Genomic DNA, 26341 nt, shown 5'->3' on the forward strand with positions numbered 1-26341 from the left:
GGTTTTGCTCCAATGTTGCTCCTCTCGCTACATTTAAGGAGAGGGGGGAATGGAGGAGAGAGGGGGGAATGGAGGAGAACGGGGGGAATGGAGGAGTATGGGGAAATGGAGGAGTATGGGGAAATGGAGGAGTATGGGGGGAAAGGAGGAGTACGGGGGGAATGGAGGAGTACGGGGTGAATGGAAGAGTACGGGGGAATGGAAGAGTACGGGGGGAATGGAAGAGTACGGGGGGAATGGAAGAGTACGGGGGGAATGGAAGAGTACGGGGGGAATGGAAGAGTACGGGGGGAATGGAAGAGTACGGGGGGAATGGAAGAGTACGGGGGGAATGGAGGAGTACGGGGGGAATGGAGGAGTACGGGGGGAAAGGAGGAGTACGGGGGGAATGGAGGAGTACGGGGGGAAAGGAGGAGTATAGGGGGAATGGAGGAGTATAGGGGGAATGGAGGAGTATAGGGGGAATGGAGGAGTATAGGGGGAATGGAGGAGTATAGGGGGAATGGAGGAGTATTGGGGGAATGGAGGAGTATTGGGGGAATGGAGGAGTATGGGGGAATGGAGGAGTATAGGGGGAATGGAGGAGTATTGGGGGAATGGAGGAGTATGGGGGGAAAGGAGGAGTATAGGGGGAAAGGAGAAGTTAGCGGAGGAGATGGTCAGTACAACAATAATAAAAAGATGTATCCAAATTTACATCTAAAAAAGTGTAGTTTTTCTGCTCCTTGTGTCAAATGACAACTGAGGTAGTGGCAATCTCTACTGCTAAGAGATATATATCAAAAGTAAGAAGAAAACTTGAAAATTCGTGAATATAGTACTGGTGCTAATTAAACTAATTTTTGCTCTGATTTAGAGCAGATTGCTCCAACTTCCTAATGCGATCTCTGAGTGACCTTGGCAAAATGACTTTATATACCTTTATACATTTAATGCATCAAACACATGTATTTTTTTAAATAAACCTGTTCTGTAGTATTAGATAAGTGATTTTTTTTTGTTTTTATGCAATTTTTAATGAGTTTTAAAGCATCTTTTGATTTCTATAGTAGGCTTTAGCCCACCTCTCCTGCAGTGCAATATTTTTGTAACACTTTCCCGTTTCAGATAATTTGTTGCAAATTTTGCCAGCAGTTTGAGCTGTAAACTGTAACAATAGATAATGTTACCTTAGTAACATAAGGATACAATGTAGCTGCTGAGTTACACTGACTGAAGCAGCCATTTAGTTAGGCACACAATTAGGATTTTGACAAATTTATAACAGGAGCAGCAAACGATTGCCAGTTTAGGTAAGAATGTAGGATTAAACGTTGCCACATGCTTTATATATATAAAAATGATTAAAAGAAGTTGGAACGTAGTATTGCTGCTTTAAGAGGTAAACACTGGCTAAAAGCTCTTCCTGGCCAGCACCAAAGGCCACATGTAGAGTGAACCGGCTACATAACACGATTTTATCCTGAATAGATACTTTTATGCAATGTTCAACAAACCCCCTCACTACTAGCAGTGTCCTCAACATATTGCCTTGTGTGGTCTCTGTCCCTGCACTAGAGCCAGATATCTTCTCTTCCCAACGTGACTCATTAATAACAAAGAAACTCGATCGTTCGCGAGAAACATTTATATCTCCAAGTACAATTCAATAACTGTGTGGGACACGCAAGACTTTTGGGCAGTGCACGATGAAGCATCTCAACGTGTCTCTATTACTAGAGCAAGCCAATCTCGAGCCTTGGGGCGAAGGGCTCGCTGCTCATTTACAAATTAGTATTTGAAAGGTTTGTAACTTAACAGAAAGATGAAAGAAAATGATTTGACGTGGATATAATAGGAAGAGTGCCAAGTCATAGGGGGAAACGTGTTACCACACTGGGGTGCACTGCAAGGTTCCCTCACACCCACTTACCCCATCTCTCACGCCTAGTCCACATCAAAGAAGCAGGTTCATTTGACATGCACAATTCTCAGAAAGTCATTTTCCACCCCCGTGGTAAATACAAGTAAAGCGTTAAAGAACAAACTCACAATTCAAACAGGCTCGCGAAAGTCTCTGCCTTTACACTTTTCAAGACAAATGAAAAAAACAAACAGTTAACATGCCAAACACATCTTTAACTTAGGAAACATCTGCGAAGGGCTCCTCTCTCACTCTGGCATGAGGGTCAGTGCAGTAGGTTCATGCACCTTTTTGGCACATGAGAGCTATAGGTTCTGAAGTGGTGCTTTCCCAGGCCATGATCCTATATTAGATCAAAATAACACAAGTATTTGCTGCCTTTTCCTCTGCTCAATTTTCAGTTCAAGGTTAATTCCGTAACATGAAAACATCATTGGCAATGTAGGAAATGAGGCTGGCTTTCCTTATGTGTTTAGTACCGTTGTGAACAGAATATAGACTTGAAAAATATTTCATAGTTTAAAAATGGATCCCCCTTTTGGGCATTTCTTTTCTATCCCACTCCTTAAAAATGAAAATGTTCACCTTGATACTGAAATCTCTAAACTACCAAAACTACTACATCTTCAAGAAAAAAATATTACACTATAGGCCCAGCCTCACAGTCCAATATATACAATATAGGCGCAGCTTACCAGTACAATATAGGCGCAGCCTCCCAGTACAATATATACAATATAGGCCCAGCCTCCCAGTACAATATATACAATATAGGCGCAGCTTACCAGTACAATATAGGCGCAGCCTCCCAGTACAATATAGGCGCAGCTTACCAGTACAATATAGGCGCAGCCTCCCAGTACAATATATACAATATAGGCCCAGCCTCCCAGTACAATATTTACAATATAGGCCCAGCCTCCCAGTACAATATTTACAATATAGGCCCAGCCTCCCAGTACAATATTTACAATATAGGCCCAGCCTCCCAGTACAATATATACAATATAGGCCCAGCCTCCCAGTACAATATATACAATATAGGCCCAGCCTCCCAGTACAATATATACAATATAGGCGCAGCTTTCCAGTACAATATAGGCGCAGCATCCCAGTACAATATATACAATATAGGTGCAGCCTCCCAGTACAATATATATAATATAGGCCCAGCCTCCCAGTACAATATATACAATATAGGCCCAGCCTCCCAGTGCAATATTTACAATATAGGCCCAGCCTCCCAGTACAATATAGGCCAAGTCTCCCAGTGTAACATATACAATATAGGCCCAGCCTCAAAAAATATTACACTATAGGCCCAGCCTCACCGTGCAATATATACAATATAGGCCCAGCCTCACAGTACAATATATACAATATAGGCCCAGCCTCCCAGTACAATATATACAATATAGGCCCAGCCTCACAGGTCCTTGTTGCCTCCAGTGTTATATTGTAGAAACGTATTCTTTGAACTACAACTGTGAACGAACAGCCAAATGAACTCTCACAAGGTGTCAGGTTTACAGTATTGTCCTGTGCCTTGTGGAAAAGGCACATTTTAGTTACCGTTTGAGAGCTGCAGATGCCGGGTAAGTCCTCACGCGGGGACCATTTCGCGATCTTGGTTATAACGCGATCCCGGTTATAACGCGGTCTCATTATGTGGATTCCGAGCACCGCGTTATAACGGAGTTCAGCTGTATATGTAAAACATATTTATGCTTGTACTCTGAAATATCACATTATGTTTGTATCTGCTATGCGTATGGATTTAAAACAGAGTAAGCTTTTTACAGTTTTGATTCCTGTGTGCTTCCTTCACAACATCTACTACTTGATAATAAATATATTATGTAAAACATATTTACCAGGATAATGACTTGCAGGAATATGTATAGTATCAGACAGGATGTACCGGAGATTAACCTCTATTATGAATAATGTATATACACGTATGCCACATGATAACTACAATGGCTAAAACAAAATAGTTTATCTGTCCCACTGTATGGACATGCATTAAATATAGTTTTTGGAGTGTGCTGCACCAGTCTAGTTTTATATTTAGAGTAATCAAGCGTCAACACTACAATCTGCAATTGCAGCAGCTTTGCGCCAGTCAGTTAAATCAGAGGCAATAAAAATGTTAGCCAACCAATCAAACACCACAAGTAAAAAGTAACAAACGAATAAGAAGATTAGTATGTTATTCTAGTCTCTAGGATGAAGGATCAATGGAATATCTGTCAATTAAACCTTTTAGCACACTGGTTGTTAAAATCAGCTTTTCAGTGGTGACTTCAATAGATATTTACAATTTTGGCCTAAAGACAACATTTTGTGGCTGTTGAATTTATATTAGTGTAGGGACCCTTGAGATGTGGTCTGCCGTGTAGTGGCTCAGGGGCTTACAACACTTTGGCCAAAATGTTAAACTAAAAGACCATTTTATTTAATAGATATCTATACATATATATTTAGGCACTGTGCCGTGTATAGATTTCACTGGATGTGCACTGAGCTCTGTCTGTGTTTCATGTTCTGTCTCTGGTTTTAAATATATATCGCCGTGCTCAGTAGCAATTCTCTGTGACACCTATATGCTTATATATATGTTGTGGTTATTTTGGGGGTTCAATATGAGCTTGCAGGTGTCCTGTATGTTTTCAATAGATATTTACAATTTTGGCCTAGAGACAAAATTTTGTGGCTGTTGACCAATATTATGTAAAAATATATATACTGTATATAAAACTGCCTTTCAAATCACCACCAAAAGAGCTGCTATATATTAGCTTTTGGCACCCTTTAATTAGGGTATTAGGCTGAAATCTATAATCCAGCGAGAGGTAGAGTGACCAGACGTCCCAGTTTACCCGGAACAGTCTCAATTTTTAACAGTTTGACCCGGGTCCCGACTTATCTTAAATGTCCCGCTTGCCAGCCGCACACGCACGATCTGTGCTTGCCAGCTGCTTATGCGCACTTGCCTTTACGCACGTCCGGTCGGCGCCAAACTTTCATGCATGCGCGATTGGCGTTGGCTGTTCATGCATGCGCAAAATGTGTCAGCTTGTCCCGGGAAATATGTACACACCCTAGTGAGAGGCAGACCTAGAAGAGTTTCTAGATCTGGAAAATTGGTCAGATATATGCCTGGCCTTTGCCAGATTCGGGATTTGTCCTTTATTAAAAGAAAGCAGTTACAAAATCATGGACAAGTGGTAACTACTCTACCCGTGCAAGTCTTCTTGGATCCAAGAGTAAACTCCGAAAAGGCTGATGCTGCAAATAGTGTACATAGATATCCACAACGTAACGAAGAGAAATATATAAATGAATCCTTAAATGCGCTCCCGATCAGTGTCCCAATAAGACATCTATTGTAGGCATGTAAGTGAGTGAGTCTGTGTATATGAGACTGACCAGTGGGAAGGGGCTAGAGTGTGGTAGGGAGAGCCCGACAAGGCAGTCAAGCCGTGTCCCCTGCGTGGGAACCCGATGCGGCTGGCCGCCATTGCCCTCCGCCACTGCCCTCACAAACCCGGCGTCTCTTACACAATCACAAATCCCCAGAAAGAGGAGTACTGACTGTGTTGACTCGCCGGGTTCAAGCTCCAAAGTGATGATGCCGGTGTTGCCGATCAGGTGCACAGAGAAGCGTGCTCCAGCCAATGGTAATTGCAGTTAAAGGGAAAATATCAGGCGGTTCACAGCTACCGTAGGGGCACAAAACTGGTTGCCAAACACAATCAAATAAAAAGGTTGTTTATTAAGTGCATATACATCAAATCTTCTGCTACAGAGAAGAACTCTGATGCGTTTCGTCCACCTATAGGCTCCCTATAGGTGGACGAAACGCGTCAGAGTTCTTCTCTGTAGCAGAAGATTTGATGTATATGCACTTAATAAACAACCTTTTTATTTGATTGTGTTTGGCAACCAGTTTTGTGCCCCTACGGTAGCTGTGAACCGCCTGATACTTTCCCTTTAACTTTTTGTATGTATGTCTTTATTTATATAGCACCATCCATGTACGTAGTGCTTCACAGAAGTAATACATACACGTGACATAATAAAAATAAGCGCTTCATACATAAAAGTAAACATTAGGTAGAGGTGCAATTGCCTCAAAGAGCTTACAATCAAAGTGGTAGATAGGGAAAACTGGCAGAGACAGTAGGGGGGTGTTATGGTAAGTGCGCCTACAAGGGGTCATGGTAAATGCATATGATATATATAGTATCAGCCAACGGAGGTACTCAAATGCTCGATTAAAGATGTGTGTTTTAAGATGAGCATTAAAAGTGGAGAGAGGGTGCCAGTCTAATATTCAGGGAGAGGTCATTCCAGAGGTGTGGGTCAGTAAGTGAGAAAGGTTTAAAGCGGGAGAGGGCTTTAGATACGAAAGGGGTAGACACAAGACATCCTTGAGCAGAATGCAAGAGCCGTGCACTTGTATAGCGAGAAATTAGGTCTGCGATGTAAGGAGTGCATATCCTTAAAAGTGAGGAGGAAGCACATTTTGGAGGAATATCGAGACTCACATCGTTATTGGTATACGATATTTCATGTATTACTGGCGATACTGTTACTGATTATTTAAGGTGCAGTAAGTACAGTGATCAAAAAAAAATCCATATCCATTGACTTTTATTTGTACATATATTGACATACTTTTGAACGCTCCTTTAATTTAGGGCAATATAAGAAGTAATGTAAGGGAATGAAGCACTTTGTTTTACGCTAGCAGAGCCATCATGTCTACAGTGAAAGCTACTTCCCTGTAAAGCCACTTGGGGGCTGTTTCAGGCAATGGCATCAAAGTCATAATGTGTTTTGTTTTTTATGCTATGTCTTCAATACCTCCTCAAATAAAAAATATTTTTTTTTTATATATGTATAATAAAAAAAAATATATATATTTTATATATATATAATATACATACATACTGGTTAGCTTTAGTATCTGGAATTTCTATCCTTATGTAGCGGTGTTTCCCGCACCCTCTGGGAGATTGTGCCACTACACGGTGTCATGCGCTGGTTACCTGCTGGCTTCCAGGATACCGAGTGGTCCGCCAGTGGTGTTGGTGGGGACATCAAGACAGGCTTCTGGGGTAGATGACTGGTTTTCATCTCATGGTGATCAGCACCTCCACCTGCTGCAGGTTCCAGTAAAATGAAGGCAATCCCTGCAGGAGAACTTGCTTTACTTCCCCCAGATAGATTGCACGCCAGGCAGGAGTATATTTGAACACTAGAAAAACTGGGGTGGAAGACCCCAAGTGAAGAGGGCTGCAGAGCTATTGATCCAAAGACATAATGTCATGTATAATGTATACAATTTGCTTATTATATCCGGTTTGAAGCAGGGCTGTTGCTGATGTAGCCAAACCAAGTTAGGCTACTTGGACCCCTATGTAATGGAGGATAGCTTTGCGGAGTGAGTATAAGCACAGAGGGGGTGGGGGGCCTGGATATTCACCCCAAGCCAAGTGCACCAAGGGCAGTCCTTGCTTTTCCCTGACTCCTCCACTGTCACTCAAGGAAGATGCTTACTGTGAGGAAAATCCCTGGATTGGTCCTGACACTGCCCGCACTGTTACCAGGGCTTACATGTCAGGGAGGGCAGACAAGTAGCCAAGCCAGGCATAGCTACACTTATACAGATCTTCATTCTAGTAACAGGACTCCAGGACTAAACTAGCCAGCATATCCAGATCGCTCCAAGTATTTCAGAATGCAGATGGATGTTTCATCCGTATTACTACTTTATTGGTGATCACCAATACTATTTTGCACATTATAATATATTCTAATTCTTTGAAAATTTGTACTAGAAGTATGGTATGGTAGTTAATTGGAATTTTTACTTAACTGGCATCTCATGTCCTGCACATGCTGGATAACAAAGCTTTTACTGTATGTATATAATTAAAAATTGAAGTACTGGCGCTGTATGTAGTGTATACATTAAAAGAGGTAGCCATCTTGGATATGTGATGTAATTTGAAAGGGTGGAACGGGTACAGAGGATAGTGTATATGTAAATTCCTCATGAATCCAAATTCTGCATCTTCTGGGATAACTTACATCTGCCCTGTTCCTTTTTCGTCTTCACTTGATCACTAGGAAGATCGTCAGATTACATGGTAGTTGAGGTTGAATAAAGACATCAATAAGGTTCAACATTTTGTTTAATGTTACACTAAGTGGGAAACCTATTTTTATATTCATATTGATAGAGGAAGGCAATAAAAAAATAGAAATGTAAGATTTTTTAATAATGTATTCAAGCAAGAAACACACTTCGATATATATTGTATTTGTAATTTTGTCCCATGGAGGCACCGGCAAATAAAATGATTTGACCAAGATCGAGTATAAGTGGTCAGCCAAGAAATGAACCCGGAAGAGGTAATTGCCACAGCACGTCTTAGATTTATTTCTCACACATTATTTTGAAGTGCTGTAAATGAATATTAAGGATACTTAATATAAACAAACTTATCAAAGTATTAACAAATCTACTACCTACTCCTAGCGATGGATGGTACAGGTACTAAATCTATTACATGGTGTCCTCGCTGATCTGAGCTGTGAGGATACTTTCCACCTTCACTATGTTTTGGTGTCAAATGATGACGTCTCCACCACAATAAATGGTTGTTTCCACCATTTTTTAATACTTCCTACTTCTGTTTAACATTTAAACATAGAACACTGACTCATTGTGAGAGCCACATTTGTTATCCTCTCTATAGCTTAGGTTGTCTACCAATGATAAAGATTGAGTGCTGAGTGATAGCAACTCATTGTTACCTCACATTCTTCCCATGTCACGAATGACAACACAAATCCAAGATGGCTACATCCTGACTAAGGATGTCTGTCATTTTACATTTCATTTCGCGGATCTCCGTGATTGCATACATACATTTCGGAACACTCCAAGGCAATATTTTTAAGGGTGTAGTTCACTTTCAAAACAGCATCGCATGCATCATCAAAGATTTAAGTATTAAGATCGGGGGACAAATCTGATATCTCCATGCCTCCCAGATGTGGACTATTAAATGCACCAAAAATGAAGGTCCAAAGTCCTTCCTGTATCTTTACCAAGATCGACATGACACTCTTTCCCAGTCACACCTCCACTCCCTCCTTTTTTCTCTCTATACTGAACTTCAGATGGAATGTTGATGACATGTCCACACCTTCCAACACATCGCAGGGAGTGCTGGTCTGTATGAATGGCAGAGATTATTAGGGCAGCTATAATATTTCCATAATTAACTAACACTTAGAAATAGATTGCATTTAGAGCATGTTGTAGCAAATACTGACAATAGTTGAGATGACATGCGGACGGAAACCCCTCACTGCAGTACGTAGCCTTGCAAAGCATCGCAGGCCTCCCTGATTGCAAAGGGGTTAATTACTTTACAAATTGCGACGTTCAAGTACCACTTGATGAAATATGAGGTATTCATGTGTGCAGACACCACCTAAATGAAAGTCTGCTTCCTGGACCTTGACAGCTACAGTACATACAGTAGCTTAGGCATGTACGGCTTCTTCTATTCATTCACACATTTGAGCTCATGGAGCTTAGAGACTTCCTGACATGAAGAAGCGGTTCCACAGCATATCGAATAGGGGCTGTAATTTGACAAGAGCTATGCAGGGTATTTGAGGAAATGTTCAAACCAGCAAGGAATGCATTGGTCATGTCCTTACTACTGGTCCAGCCAACTAAGCAAATGTGACTTATCAAAAATATGTTGGCCTGTGTGTAGAAATGTTTGTATTATATATTTATATTATTGAAATTACTTCCATCCTTTCATTTAATTTTAGGTTTAATTTGATGGGATTTTTTTTACCTTCATTAAAAGGCAAATAAATACCTTTATGGGTATGATCTATTTCAACCAGTTTAAAATATGCTTAACTACATCAGTGGGCCAAGTTTTTTTTTTTTTTTAAACCAAATACGAAGCGATTGCTTTTAAAAAAAAGGTAGGTAAAAATATTTTTTAAAGGTATAGATATATATTTAATTTTTTTTAGCAATAATTTGCAAATCTTCCATTTTACCACTTTTCCAGTCGTGCTGAGGAAATCATTGGCCTCCTTTGGCTTAAGTGTTTGATGTTGCTGGAACCATTTAAAAAAAACAGCACATGAGACAATATAAATAATCACTGCACCTATGGCCGCTTCGGCGCTGACCCGTGCTGAGGCGCGCTGCTGCTCGGCAGTGAGCCCCTGCAGCTGCAATGAGAGCGGCTTTAGCAGGGGCTCGCGCACGCTTCCGCAAGCATGCAGAAGCGTGTCTTAGGAAAAGTTTTAGTTTCTGTGCTCGCCGGAGCGCAGGGCTGGTCACGTGAGTAGTTTGCCCAATGAGGGCAAACCAGCTCCGTGACGTCACAGCCCCCCCCCCCCCGATACCCGCGCCGGACGGCGCGTGGTCTAAGGCCAGGGAAAGCACCCGCTTTCCCTCAGCTTCAGCACGCCTCCGCACGGCTAAATTCACTATTTATTTATTTATAAAATATTTTACCAGGAAGTAATACATTGAGAGTTACCTCTCGTTTTTAAGTATGTCCTGGGCACAGAGTAAAACAAATAATACTTGGTTACAAATACAGTTACATAAATGAACAGGGTATACATTATATACAAGACATTGCACGCACAGTTAAAGAAAATATATATTATGGGCGTATGAAACAGTTACAGACCAAATTAAAATGTGAGACAGCCTTAGATTTGAAAGAACTTAAACTGGTGCTGGATGTGAGAGTCTCTGGTAGGTTGTTCCAGTTTTGGGGTGCACGGAAGGAGAAGGAGGAACGTCCGGATACTTTGTTGAGCCTTGGGACCATGAACAGTCTTTTGGAGTCTGATCTCAGGTGATAAGTGCTGCATGTGGTAGGGGTGAGGAGCTAGTTCAGATAGCTGGGTAGCTTGCCCATGAAGAATTTAAAGGCAAGACAGGAAAGGTGAACTTTGCGCCTAGACTCTAGTGATGGCCAATCTAGTTATTTGAGCATATCTCAGTGATGTGTGTTGTAGTTGTATTGGAGAACAAAACGACAAATTGAATTGTAGAGGGTGTCAAGTTTGCTAAGGTGGGGTTGAGGTGCCGAGCCATATACTATGTCTCCATAGTCAATAATTGGCATTAGCATCTGCTGTGCGATACGCTTTCTGACCAGGAGACTTAGGGACGATTTGTTCCTGTAAAGTACCCCTAGTTTGGCATAGGTCTTGGTTGTCAGGGTATCAATGTGCATCCCGAATGTTAAGTGGGAGTCAAACCATAAGCCCAGGTATTTAAAACTAGTGACAGGGGTTAGGGTGGTGTTAGCGTTGGTTCTGATCAGGAGCTCAGTCACTGGAAGCTTTAAAAATTTAGTCTTGGTCCCAAATACCATTGTTACAGTCTTGTCAGTGTTTAAAAACAGTTTGTTTTGGGAAATCCAGTTTTCGAGTCTCACAAAGTCAGACTGAAGTATGTGTTGAAGGTCAGAGAGACTATGGCTGTGTGCATATAGGATTGTGTCGTCTGCATACATGTGTATTGAGGCTTCCTTACAAGCTGTGGGAAGATCATTAATGAACACTGAGAAGAGTAGGGGCCCCAGAACAGAGCCTTGTGGGACACCCCAGGTGATATCCAGGGGGTTGGAGTTAGAGCCTGAGATGGACACATGTTGGGATCTTCCTGATAGGTAGGACTGAAACCCGTTTAAAGCATGCTTCCCTATTCTAGAGCTCTGGAGTTTGTTAAGCAGGATAGCATGATCAACTGTGTCAAAAGCCTTTGCAAAATCTAGGAATACTGCACCAGTGAGTTGTCCCTGTTCCATTCCACACTGGATTTCATTGCAAACTTTTAGCAGGGTAGTTACTGTGGAGTGTTTGGGACGAAACCCAGATTGGAATTGGCTAGGGAAATTTGTCTTGGTGTAGAAATCGCTTAATTGGGAGTGGACACATTTTTCCATGACTTTGGATAGAATTGGGAGAAGTGAGATTGGCCTTTAGTTTGAGACAGTGTTTTTGTCCCCACTTTTGAAGATTGGGACAACTCTGGAAGTTTTCCAAGTCTTAGGGATATGGCCTGCAGACAGGATAGAGTTGACTATGGACGCAATTGGTTTGGCAATGGCTGGGGCACCAAGTCGTAGGAACCTAGATTGTAGCAAGTCAGGTCCGCATTGGCTGCTTAGTTTTAGTTTGAGGAGCGCTTGTATGATCTCCTCTTCAGATACTGGGCCAAATAGAAAATTGTGGGCAGTGTTGGGAGGGGGTGGGACTATAGGGGTACTCCCAGGATGAGATTCAGGTTTGTGGTTTGGGCTGCGTTTTGCTAATACGTTAGTGGCACACCCCACAAAGTAATCATTGAATTACTATGGACTTAGCCTTAGCTGCGTATGCAAAAAAAAAAAAAAAAGGGGTGGGCCTGAAGAGCGCAGTAACGCGTGTTACTACATGCGAATGATGCACCGTCTGGGCAGGGATTGGAAGCCAGAACCACCATAACCGTCTCCCACATGATTTAAAGCAGCAATCCCCACAGAATTCCAGATTTGTTTCCACAGTTGGACATTTGGATCCGCTGGAGCTGAACAGTTTTATTTCCCTGAGATTTTACCAGTGAAGTTACAAAATGTTGTTGTTGGGGGCAAAAAATGGATGACATTGTAGCTTCTTTATAACCCGCGAGATACGACACCATTATGATTTACCAGGAAGGAGCAAGAACGTAGGTAGGTATCTTGGGAACCAGGGGGTCTCCAGGAGGTGAAAATAGCACAGTTCAGCTCAGAGGACCCCCTTGGTTACTACCATGTAAAAAACAAACCTCCCCCAAAAAACAACAGGATGGGACTGCTGCTTTAAACAAAAAGGAGGCAGGTTTAAGGCTCAGAGACCCAGAGCTCTGCATTTTCAGTTTTGTAACATTTGACAAAGATCTATAAATGTCAATATTGCAATTATTTAATGCTAGCTAAAAGTACTTGGCATAGCTCAGGAATTCTAAGAAACCAATCTCATGCTCTCCCCTCCTCAACCCCCCCCCCCTTCTCTCCCCCTCATCTCTCTCCTTCCCCTCTGGCTCATCTGTCGCCCTCCCATCACTTTCCTTTAATATCTTACGATGTCCCCAGTTCTTTCTACCTCGCTCTCCTTCTCCAGCATTCGTTCTCCTCACGTGCCCACCGACTTCCTCTTTCTTTCTTCGTCAAGTTTATAGCTATATGACTGTCCTTATCTGCCACCAGGCTATGTGCATTACGATGTCACAGTATGTCACCATGTGCAAGATACATGGCCTACCAATGACAATCATGCAAAATTTAGTTACGATATCTTAAGGTGTCCAAATGCATAGGGAATTAATTTTCCAAATTATATAGTAGATTACATAAAACAGGACACTACATGGGAATTTAATTTAATGGACATGTAGGCCTAATTCCCATCTAATGGTTTACATCTGTTAATGTACAATTAAAGCAGCAATACTACTTTCCAACTTTTTTTTTTTTTTTAATGTAACCCATCTGACAATGTATAATTTGACATTCTTATCTAATCTGGCAATCGTTTGGTGCTCCTGTTATAAATCTGTCAAAATCCTGATTGTGTGCCTAACATAACGGCTGCTTCAGTCAGTAACTCAGCAGCTACAAAGTATCCTTGTATTACATCATTATATAATGTTACAGTTTACAGCTCCAACTGCTGGGACCATTTACAGTACAACAAATGATCCCAAACAGGAAAGTGTTGCAAAGATCTTGCACTACTTGGGGGGGGGGGGGGGGGGCTAAAACTCATTAAAATGGCATTAAGAGTTGAATAATAAAATTTAAAAAGTCACCATTATCTAATACTACAGAACTAATTTATTTAGAAGAAAAACAAACAAAAAAAACCCCATAATATTTCCCATGTTTTGCTTCTTTCATGTACATCTCCCTGATGCATAGTTAACTATGTCTTCCTGGCTTCTCACAATGGCCCCTAATCCATATGCTCTCAGGCAAATCTCAGAACCTCATTCCTTCTACTTATTTATTTATAAAATGTTTTACCAGGAAGTAATACATTGAGAGATACCGCTCGTTTTCAAGCATGTCCTGGGCACAGAGCTTTTTCCCCGATATGGAGAAATGGCTTCCCCACATGTTAAATAGGGACTTAAAACTGCAGGGTTTCCATCCGAATAACTCACCATATCTATATTCTGCATGATGTCCTGGAAAGAAGGGTGACTTCGAAACTGCTCAAAGAGCTCGCGCTTGTACAGCAGGGCGTACACCATGTTGGGATTGTGGTGGAGAGAATTGGTCAAGCACGAGTTGATAATCTCCAGCATCATCCGGATCACTTCTTCAATCACATTCAGATCTTGTGCCTTTAAAAGGTAAAAACAGAACACAGATTTTTATACCCAACGTAGATATTTTTTCTGCAGCACTAAAGCGTCAGGTTTCGACGGCAATATACTTCATTTGATTTCAGCTGAAAATGAGGTGCTCTGCAATTCTCTCATATTGATCTTTTGTGTCCCATCTAAAATAACTACGTCCAAAAAAAAGTCACACGGAAAAATAATAAAAAATTGAAAAAATCAATGTTTGTATCCTAAAAGTGTGAGACTGTGTGTAACTGGCAGACTGATGTAGCCGGGTCCCCCTCTTACCTTCGGGCTGCGAAGGCCACACATGAAAGCAGCAGTCCAGTGAGAGACTTATTCTCCCAGGAAAGAAGGTGGTTACCACAATCTTTATTGCCTATATTATTGTTTTGTTTCCTCTATGCAGGGGAGGAAGCACAAGGAACACAGTATAACATTGGTAGTGTACAGCACTGATGAAAGGGACCCTAATAATAGGGTCACCTTGACGTGGTTGTAGACTTGATATGTTTTGGCCAAAAGATAGAACTAAATCAGGGGTGCTCAACACCAGTCCTTAAAGACCCCCCCCCCAAACAGGTTAGGTTTTCAGGATATCCCAGATCCAGCACAGGTGGCTCAATCAGAGGCTCAGTTGAAGACTGCGCCTCTGATTGAGCCACCTGTGCTGAAGCAGGGATTTCCTTAAACCTGACCTGTTGAGGACTGTGTTGAGCACCCCTGGTCTAAATGACCCATACTTATGGGAAGAAAACATACAGTAATATAGAAATTAACTAAATCATTTGTCCTATTGGATGTGCATTGCGGCTTGTCTGTGTACTGTATACTTGAGATCACTTTCCCAGTAGCGCTCCAGTTGGCATAATTACAAATATAAAAATATACTACTGTGTGCCTGGGTTTTGTGCTTGCCAAAATTATGTATGTCTAATTTCATCTATATATATATTGTTTTAATTAAAAATATTTATTAGGAGCTACTAAGATTTTGTTTAACATACAAGGAATTTTCAATCAGCGCTCTTGCTTCCTAAGGACATCTTGTAGTAGATTCTCACCCACCCCTTGCAGCTCGTGGAGGTATACCCCTCCTCCACGGATGTCCACCGCTGGAAGCATCCGTCGGTGGACCAAACACAAAAAGAACAAAGCACAGGAGCGCACCAAGGTAAGGAGGTATGTATATATCTTACATGTAGATAAAACTTAGCCCCATTAGAATGCAACCAGGCTCTTCGACATCACATCGGTAGCTCAATAGGATGGAAGGGGATGCTAGTTTGGTGTACTTCAATCCCGCGTGCTGGGATTAGCCGGTACCACCTCGTAGCCGTCTGCTTCCGGGTTCACGCGTCACCCATATGTGGTAGGTCCCCTTGTTGTCCGTCGCTAAATCTGACCATCCCGAATGGGGGAAGTCGTAATACTTAAACGTTGGTAATGTGCTTAAAAGCACACTCTGATGTGGAGCAAGCGAATGGCAAGCGAATGGCAAGCAAATGTCATGGAGAACCAGGCAATTGCCAATCCTCGCTGATACCCATTACTATCAGTTTACTGGGGAAATGTCCCTAGCTGGGGCCTTTCCCTGAAGCAGCCACAATCTATTAGGTGAGTGGGGCCTATCTTGGACCTAAGGGGTAATCTAGCCTAATCTGGGTGCCACTGACACCCAGACCCTACCTTCCCCTTCTCTGTCCTGGCTCCACCTGCCTACTCGTGGTTAAGCGCGCCAAAAGTATCTCTCTCCTCAGGAGATCCTAGCTGCCCTATTGGCTAACATTGCCCACGTGATCGGGGCGCCCCAGGGGATCCTGGGATATGCAGTCCCCCTGCGGAGCATTACACAACATGGCGGCTGCTGTCCTATGGCACAGCGCATGCGCCAGCGTCCGTAATGGCCGCCGCACTCCTGCTCATCCCGTCTGTGCGCATGCGTGGAAACTAAAGATGGAGGCGCCCTTACCGCCGTCCACCCCGAAACGCTCGGCGACCCAGTTGCCCCACTACTGCCTCCCGCATGCAGCCGCAAACTCCCGGCACGCCGCAACCCCCACCGGAATCATCCCTGTAGCCATCCCCCTCCAGCAGCCTGGAGGTAAGAGAGGGATCTGGCTACATGTGGATTGTATTGCACACATTAAAGAGTAAAAAAAAAAATGGGATGGCATTCTTCTCATTGATATGTATGGACATCTAACAAGGTCCTAAATACTAAATATTGCAGACTATTGAGGATACTATATGTATCAAGTATTACAAACTGAAGCATTTACCCCCGCCCCCCTTCACACCCCCTCCCCCCAAAATGGTCAGATTTGACTGTGCTTTATTTTGTGTTAATGTATGAAGGGCAATGCTCCAAAAAGATCTACACTAAACAAGATTTCCAAGCTTCATAAAAGAGCAGAAACTCGAACCCGCGGCGGATTTACAAGGTTCTTTCAGCCGCAGATCTCTGTGGATCAGTTTAAAAAATGCAGATTTGTATAATTTCCCCCCAGCCCCCCAACACTGTAAGTCCACAAACAGATACAAATATAAATATGGGTGCAGCCTCAAGTCTAAGCCATGGTGCTCTAGGGTTTGGCTGTGGGTTGCTTCTCCGCGGTTATACATGGATGGAGCAAGACTGTTTTCGGTGGCGCGGCTGCTCGCAGTCACGCAACTGCGGCCACGAAGGATTAATGCTGCGCGGGTCCCATTCAGACACATGGGTCCGTCGTGGCAGATACGGTCCCCAGCACTGCAGACATCTGAGGTGCTGGGGACAATAAGTCTTGCTACATCGGTAGGTCAAACATTTGATTAGATAATATTATTATTTACTTAAAAGATGTAGCATTGAACTGTGAATGACTGGACGTATCCACATGTGTCCAGCTGTGCCTAGCATTAGCAGCATTGGCTCTACTGTACGGTCTCTATAATATACATTATATAGCGGTATTTTATTAACTTGTCAATTAATTTCAAGGTTGGTTAAACTTACACATTTAGTTTCTACATCTAGTGTGCCATAACTACTACTAACAATACCACTTAGCAGTATAATAATTTAGAATACAATACATTGAATAACATTAACAAGTTGTGTTGAGTAACTATTAATTTAATTACTACTTTACAGAGTCAGCGTTAGGCTGAGGCCATAGAGGGTTCCAGTCGCGCTCCTCCGCGCTGACGCTGAGGCTCGCCCGCTCGGTCAGGAGCGATTCCATGGACTGGCAGGCGAGCCAGCGTGTGCGATCTGGAGGTGGTGGGAGGCCGGGCAGTGACGTCGCTGGGCCAATAGCCCGCGAAGCGCCGACGTCAACATGCTGCTTCGCGCTGATTAGGTGTTTTCAGCCGACAGCGCGTTGAGATAGTTTCGTCTGCCGGCTGAAAATCCCTGCGCCTCAGCACGCCTGCGGACGTCCCCTCTAAAGACATCCTCATTGAGGATGACAGGGCTCAGTGCGGAGCGTCCGCACTGCTCAGCGCGGCTTACCCCTCTATGGACCCAGTCTAAGATTTTGACTGGTTATGCAACGTCCCATTTTTATATATTTGTTTTTACTACTACTACTATTAGTATAATATGGTATATCCGATACCAAGTTGCCAACTGAAAGAGTGGCTACTGGGCGGCTGAGTACTCGGGAGGGGCGTGGGTGGGGAGGGAGGAGAGCTGTGTTGCCAGTGCTAGCAGGCAAGAAGTAGTAGATCATCAGAGTCTGCCCGACCCTAGGCTAGCACGCCTAGTAGCATGTATAACAATTTAACAAAAAACATGTCTAATACCAGTTTTAGTGGTTTTACGAAATATTTGGAAAGTAGACGTGCAGGGGCCAGGAGAGGTGATCGTAGTTATGGTTGTGGTTGTTGTGGTTCTGGTGATGATGGCCAAGTTAAATCAGTGAAAGGTGGCACCTAATACTACTCACAGCTGAAGGACAATGACACCGAACCCCAATCCAACTGCAGAAAGTCCACCTGTCCCCTCTGCCTAGACAACAAATCTCAAGTTTAAATTTTTTTTTTTTTAACTAGGAACGGGAAGTTCAAGTCAGCCTAAGGCCTGGGACATAGTGCCTCTCAAACGTGCTGAGGCTCAGGTAAACCGGTGCTTTCCCTGGCCTTACACAGCGCGCCATCAGGGGGCGGGCTAGTGACGTCACGGAGCTGGTTCGCCCTCATTGGGCGAACCGCTCACGTGACCGGCCCTGCGCTCTGGCAAGCGGGGAAATTTCAAGACGCCGTCAGACACACGCTTCCCCAAGCGTGCTGACGCGTGCGCGAGCCCCTGCTAAAGCCGCTCTCATTGCGGCTGCAGGGGCTCAGTGCCGAGCAGAAGCACGGCTCAGCGCCATGTCCCAGGCCTAAGGCTGGTACTAGTATAACTACTGAAACTAAAACTGATAACGCGGAGACGCAGATTGAGAATGTCAATGAAACCGTCATTGATAGGGGAAAGCCAGTAACACCACCGCTGTCACTACTACTGCTTGTACTGCTGCCAGTGCCAAACCCACCACCAAGTCATCTGTAAAAGGCAAATCATTCTTGCCACATTAAATAAACATTCATGAATGCCGAACAAACTTTTTCATTGATAGGACAAGGCTCTGAAGAGCTGTTAAGACAGCCAGATGAAGAAGAGGGAGAGTCACAGGGACTTGATGACTGAGGAACAGGGGGTGGACTTGGTGCTAATTCATCCATTCAAACATCACCTGCTGTAAACGAGGATTCTGACGAGGATGTAGCTGGTGTTGATGAATGCGATAATGCTTCAGGTGCGTGTTGATACTGTGATCATTGTAAAAGATTGTGAAAATGCATCAACAAAGAAACTGCAGGCAGCAACATGCTTATATATTATTTAGTAAACATAACCAGTACACATACATTTAGTAATATGTGATAATAAAGCATTTTATATCGCTTTAATCATTAATTCGCCCTTTTTCTGTGTTCCCACACTCCATTCATATTAGATCCTTTTTAGTGCTTTTTGTATACAAATGCATATATGTTTTTTCTTTAGGTTTGTGTATGATCATTGCCCTTTCAAGGATTTCATAGGCGTTTGTGTGTATATGGTAGTGTTTCCCATCCATTATTGGTTGTGTCACCCTGCTGAGTGTTCCAGCATTTTTGTGTATAGCTGGTCCCACAAGGAGTTACATTTAACCATTTGGGACGAATACTATACATAACCATTGAGGGAGAAGTACCATCATACCGACTAAGTGGATGAAAGGTCTGCGAAATGCGCGTCAGGTTTTGGCTGATTGGAGCTCCTGTATTATGTACTCAGTGACATCACAGGACTCTTACCCGGAAGATTGGAGGCTTTGTTTCATGGAGAGGCGTTTGGGAGAGGTTTAATAACATCAAATAACGCTGCGGTGACATGTGACGTGACGTCATATCCTTGGAGGGAGGGGTGGGGGGGGGGCACGAGCGCTGGGGCTGTCAGGCAGGGGGCGCAGCTCAGGAACTTTGTGCGCCCCTGATTTAGAGGATCTTGGAATAATAGGCATGATGATGATGAATAGCAGTGATGATGATGGTGTGGGTGCCAGAAACAAGTTGCAAACCAGACAACATTAGGTCACTGCTAATGCTTCTAGTAGTACAAGGAGCCAGATATGCACCCCAATGCAACAAGAGTAGCCCAGTTCGGAAAGCATTTGAAAAGGTGAACAAATTCCACTGCACACATGACAGAGTTCTGCTTATGAATGGCAAGTTAGCAAAAATGATTGCCATAGACTTGTTGTCTTTTACATTTGTAGAATCTCAGGGGTTTAAAGAGATTATGCAATGTGCAGAGAGCCACATTGGACCATCCCAAGCAGATCATATTTCTTTAAAGCTGCAGTTCAGTCTTTTTTTTTTTTTACTTCAATAGTTTTATGTGTGCAATCTCTAATTACCTAAAGAACTGTATAGCTGCAGGTCAATTCGTTCTCCATGTATTGATAGGCGAAATTTGGTGACATAATTAGAGCTGCCATATGTTTTTATTTGCTTCTGTCAGTCAGTGGAAGCTCATGAATATTCATGAGCACTCCTGCACTGACATGTGCTAGAGGGAGGGCAGGGGTGTGCCAGGGCTTGTGACAGGACATGAAGGGGCAGTGCCTTAGCAAATGGCTGTTAAAATAGAATACAAGAAAATTGGTCTTTCAAAGTTGTTTTTTTAAAAACAGAAAATACTTACTACAGAACTGATTTATTAAAAAAAACACACATGCAGGCTATTGACTGAACTGCAGCTTTAACAAGGCATTTCCCGAACTGTATAGCAAGGTTGTTGCAGAAGGCCTCATCCATGCTGCTTGCTTGTGCGAGAGAGAGCTGCGCGATGAATCACATTGGGGTAATGTAGGCGCGCACCGTACACAATCACATCACCCCAATGTGATACAATAACTTTGTATTTGCCCAGTGAGGGTGAACCTGCTCCGTGATGTCACGGCAACGCGCCCCGACACGCCCCGTCGCACACAACAGCTCGGGCCAGGAATTACCCCTACTGCAAGCGAGCGTGACGTCACGGCGCTCCGTCTCACGCTCGCTAGCAGGCAGCATAGACGCGGCCTTAGTGGTTGAGACTCTTGCACGCTCACAGGACAGTAGAGTACACCTCACTGCTGACGTGGAGTGGCGTCATCGAGGCGGTGACTACCTGACCATGTGTTTTACTCAATGTAGTAATAATAATGTTAAACAGCAAAAGGGTCGGGGGAAAAAATCAGCTCCCGTCTGCAGCAGCCTGACGTTACAGACATGCTACTGTGTGTATGCAAAGCTTTGAAAAAGAGGCCCGTACGGCTCCTGATGTTGCAAAATGGCAGAATGTGATAGAGCGGTGGCTAATTCCTAGGGCACTGGAGGGTGGGTTTGTTGCGGGGGATAACGGTTCCAACTTGGTTGCCGCACTAAAACAAGGCAACATGATACACATTCTTTGTTTTGCACACATACTTAACTGTCCCTCGTTTCCTAGCTCAGTGTAGGAATGTGCAGGGCATTTTGTCAGTTTATAGAAAAATATGAGCTCACTTTAGCAGATCCCACACAGCCTACAATTCCCAGTCTAGGCTGCAGGAGCATAATAAACGTCGCAAGCTAAAACTGGAGGTACCTACTGTACATGTTGGAATTCAACATTATATATGCTTGAGCATCTCCATGAGCAACAGAAAGCGGTTAATGATTGTGTAATGGAGCATGTCAGGCAGTTGGATGGGGTCTTCCTGCCCCCTAGACAGTGGGATCTGATGGGAGAGCTGTGTAGGCTGCTGAGGCCCTTTCAGGAAACCACCTCTATGTGATCTATGATGATGCTGGCAAAAGCCAGAGCATCCCTCGGATTTTCCTCCTTGAAAAAACATGAATTGATATGCAGCATAATATAATGGTGATGATGAAATGGTGACAATGGCTGATAAATTGCTTGAAAGCCTGATAAATTACCCCTGTGTTGTCAGTATGAAATGGAGAGATAAATATCGTCAGGCTACATTTTTTTACTCTCATTTTAAAAGACAGAAAGAAAGACTTGTTTGCCCCATGGTAAAGAGACAGTGCCAGATTGCAAGGAAAAGCTAATTGATTGTCCAGGCAGTGTTGGAAAAGGAGGAAAAGCAGAGAGAGGAGGGCAATGAAGTCATAGGTTCAGAGAGAAACAGACAACACTTTGGTCACCACCAGCTTTCTTCCTCTCAGGTCAAGTGGCTTTTGTTGGTATAAATAGTGATGGTAGGGGTACTAGCAGTGGCTGTAACAGCATCACTATGGCATGGCTCGCACTAGCACAGAAGCAGCAGACACCTCTAATGCAACTAATGCTATGGACATGGTGGGGGTGTAGACTGGTGATAGTTCATTCCGGCCTCCTGACTCTGATCCTCTTGAATACTGGGATTTTAAAACGGAAACGTGGCCTGCTTTTGCAAGGGTGGCAGTGGAGTGGCCAAGTTGTCTGCAGAAAGTGTGTTTAGTGCAGCTGGTGCAATCATAAGTGACCCCCGGACTAAACTGTCCCATGGTAATGGGAAAAGGCTCACTTTTAAGACGATTAACCAACATCCATTTCCTCAGAAATATATGACCCTGCACCCAGCATTCACTGAGTCAGCAAGCTAATTCGGAAGATTACAAGTCTGCGTCAACACTACTAAAGCACTTAAAAAAAGACCATGCAACACTAGCAGTTTGTCTGGCTCCAGTATCAGTGCCCATGGCAGAGATGTCAATAAGCACACCTAATACCAGTGGCACTGGCCATTGTGGCCACAGTCCACTCCACCAACCATCACTCCATCCATTGCAGAAACAGGGAAATATTGCACTTATATTAATTAGATACTAGCTGATATACCCGGCGATGCCCGGGATTTCATTTTCCTGCTCCCCCTCTCTCTGCTCCCCCAACTTCACAGCTGGCTTCCCCCCTCCCCCGTTCTAATGTCCGAACCACCCGCCTTTCACAGCTCCATTCCCCCCCCTTTCACAGCTCCAATGTCCCCCCCCCCCCCCTGGTCAGGGGCCAGTGCACACACCCCCCCCATCAAATGTCCAATCCCCTCCTCTTCAGAGCTCAGCAGCGGTGGGTCACTGGGGGGGCTGGCTGTAGGGTAGTGATTCCCCCCCTTTCAGAGTGGGAGGCAGTGACCCTAGGCAGTGACTGGGTGGGTGGGAGGGAGGCAGTGACTGGGTGGGTGGGAGGGAGGCAGTGACTGGGTAGTGACTGGGTGGGTGGGAGGGAGGCAGTGACTGGGTAGTGACTGGGTGGGTGGGAGGGAGGCAGTGACTGGGTGGGTGGGAGGTAGGCAGTGACTGGGTGGGTGGGAGGTAGGCAGTGACTGGGTGGGTGGGAGGGAGGTAGGCAGTGACTGGGTGGGTGGGAGGGAGGCAGTGACTAGGCAATGACTGGGTGGGTGGGAGGCAGTGACTGGGTGGGTGGGAGGCAGTGACTGGGAGGCAGTGACTTCGGCAGTGACTGGGTGGGTGGGAGGGAGGCAGTGACTTGGTGGGTGGGAGGGAGGCAGTGACTGGGTGAGTGGGAGGGAGGCAGTGACTTTGGCAGTGACATTCGGCCGTGACTGGGTGGGTGGGGGAGAGACTGGGTTACAGTGGGTGGGGGAGAGACTGGGTTACAGTGGATGGGGGAGGGACTGGGTTACAGTGGGTGGGGGAGGGACTGGGTTACAATGGGTGGGGGAGATCTGGGTTACAGTGGGTGGGGGAGGGACTGGGTTACAGTGGGTGGGGGAGGGACTGGGTTACAGTGGGTGGGGGAGGGACTGGGTTACAGTGGGTGGGGGAGGGACTGGGTTACAGTGGGTGGGGGAGAGACTGGGTTACAGTGGGTGGGGGAGGGACTGGGTTACAGTGGGTGGGGGAGGGACTGGGTTACAGTGGGTGGGGGAGGGACTGGGTTACAGTGGGTGGGGGAGGGACTGGGTTACAGTGGGTGGGGGAGGGACTGGGTTACAGTGGGTTGCCAGTGACTGGGTGCCCCCCCCCTCACCTCTGTCCCTTAAATGTTCCCTGCGGCGCGCATGCTCGTTCAGCCACCTCACCCCGGTCTGCAGCGGTTGTTCTCCCCTCCCCCCGGTCCCGCGGGGTGAGGAGAACCGTGGACCCGTGCAGGCGCACTCCCCCCAGCTCGTAACCGCGCACACTCTCCCTCTGGCGCCATGCGGGGGCGTGAGGCGGCGCCTCATGCCCCGCTTCTCCTGCGTACACTCTCCCCCTGGATACCCTCGCCGCGTGCTCTGCCAGCGGTGTGTGGGCGTGAAGCGGCGCCGCGCGGGAAGAGTGCGGAGGACAGCTTCTCACCTCGGTCCCTTAAATGTTCCCTGCGGCGCACGTGCCCGTTCAGCCACCTCCCCCCGGTGGTCAGCGGTTGTTCCCCCCTCCCCCCGGGCCCGCGGGGTGTTGAGGAGAACAGTGGACCCGCGTGGGCGCACTCCTCCCAGCTCGTAGCCGCGCACACTCTGCCTCCGGCGCCATCTCCCCATGGAGCCCTACCCTCACCGCGTGCTCCGCCAGCGGTGTGTGGGCATGAAGCGGCGCCGTGGGAGCGAGCGAGGGAAGCGTGGGGTAAGTGCGGAGGACGGCTGCAAGTGTCTGTAGTGGTGACAGGGGTGTGTGGTGAAGTGAATGAATATTGGCTTTGGCGGGAAGGCGGCCATTTTAGCCGAGTAGCGGTGTCGCCAAGCGGGCACAGAGCGGGTGGGAAGGCATACATTTTTACACCTGCATGGAAGGTGGACAATTAATATTTAATTGTGCGTGAAGGCTGGAATTTTGGGAGCGGGCGGGGTCTGGGAAGGCTGAAATGGTGATGCTTGATAATTAATATGTTATTGTTTTGGGAAGGCGGGCATTTTCTTAGCGGTCGGTAAGGCTGAAATTTTGAACGGTGAGCTACATTTTGTTGCATGAAGTGTGTTAATGAAGGGGAGAATCGTGTGGGAAGGCGGCCATTTTTGTGAGAGCGTGGACGGGTAACAGGGGGGGGGGGGGTGGACAGAGACGTGGGTTGAACCTTACCAAGGTGATCCCAGGTGTGTAGGGTGAGTCTGCAGGGAGAGAGTCTGAGGCTATTAGGCTTCAGAGTCTCGGGTGACAGTCTCAGGGGGTATGGTGAGTCTGCAGTCTGCAGGGGTGAGACTCTGTGGCAGTATGTGTGTTCGTCTGTGTGTGTCACAGTGGAGTAAGTGTGTCCGTGATATCAGCATACCTCTTGGCCAATGAGACCCGTGGGGGAGGCGGGGCATGGGCGGGCGGACGGAGGGACCAATGAGAATCCCCACATCTACTAACAATCAAGCAAATTTCATTTTTATATATAGATATTTCTTTACCATTTTGTGGGGGCATGAACAAGCCAGTACCCAAACTGCCATGCTATGCAGGCAGTGCCACACGGTATACCATAACCACTTGGCCCTGCAGGCTGGCCACTAGCCAGCCACCAATTACGTAACATCCAGGTTGGCATTGGCAGTTGGCAGTTGGCACGCAGTGCTTGGCTTGTTGTATTTAATAATATATGTACGTCCTAAACTAGTTAAGTGTTCCATCTCTCAGTAACACACGGATGGGAGGGAGAATATTGATCAACCTGTGAATACTCAGTCAGCACTCTATAGTATTATATCTGCGAGAATCAAAGCACTGCCCACTTCCACTAGTCTTGTAGCAACGAGTGACGGATTCTGAATGAGTATTGAGTAATTCAGGAACATACAATAATAGGTAAAAAAACACAAGCGGTCAGAGGCTGACTGAGATACACTACACTTGGCTAAGCGGCTGCATAATTAGCCATTAGACTGACTTGCCACTGCTGTCAATGGCTTGTTGTGTGTTTCACCCCTACCAATCATCATCTCCTTGACAAAAACCAAATCATGCAAATATGGCTTATGGAACTGACCTGCAGCTCAGCCAACAGTCACCATTATGAAACATCTACAGTAGGTTGGTAGTGGGCAATATTAACATTTATGTGTTCTAAATAACTAGTTACTGTTCCATCTCTCTCAGTAACACTCGGGTGGGAGCGCTGCCTTTATTTATTATTCTGTTCTCACTACTCAATAATTATTATTACCCCCACTTGTTTTGAGTGTTATATGTGTGAATCACTGGCCCAGCCACGGTCACGTGGCCTAGGCTAGTAGCACTAAGTTACTTAAACATGTCTATGATTGAAGAATGCAATTTGAAACAGAACATTGATTTGAAAAAAAGGTCAATAAACAGCCTTGAACTAGAATAACATGATTCATCTACCATAAAAAAAATATTCTTTCACTTAAACTATTTTATTTTTATTTTAAGAAAACATTTAACATGTTTTAGAAGAAAAAGAACCAAGGAGGGGAGCCTTCGTAAAAGCAACATTGCAGAACAGCAAAACCAGCAGTGTTCAAACCATATCAGAGGCCATGTAAGAAGCAGCAGAAACAAAT

At 45.0% G+C, this 26341-nt stretch overlaps 1 protein-coding gene across 2 annotated transcripts in view; it reads right to left on the reverse strand.

Moving 5' to 3' along the window:
- DYM (dymeclin) overlaps positions 1–26341 on the reverse strand; it is a 516199-nt gene that overhangs the window by 96488 nt on the left and 393370 nt on the right. For both annotated transcript variants that reach the window (XM_075586074.1, XM_075586063.1), the window contains one exon: positions 14169–14351. In XM_075586074.1, coding sequence (XP_075442189.1) covers positions 14169–14351 — 183 coding nt within the window. The remainder of the gene's footprint in view (positions 1–14168; positions 14352–26341) is intronic.

The sequence above is a fragment of the Ascaphus truei genome, chromosome 1 (genome assembly GCF_040206685.1).
Source record: "Ascaphus truei isolate aAscTru1 chromosome 1, aAscTru1.hap1, whole genome shotgun sequence".
In the NCBI taxonomy this organism is placed as follows: domain Eukaryota; kingdom Metazoa; phylum Chordata; class Amphibia; order Anura; family Ascaphidae; genus Ascaphus; species Ascaphus truei.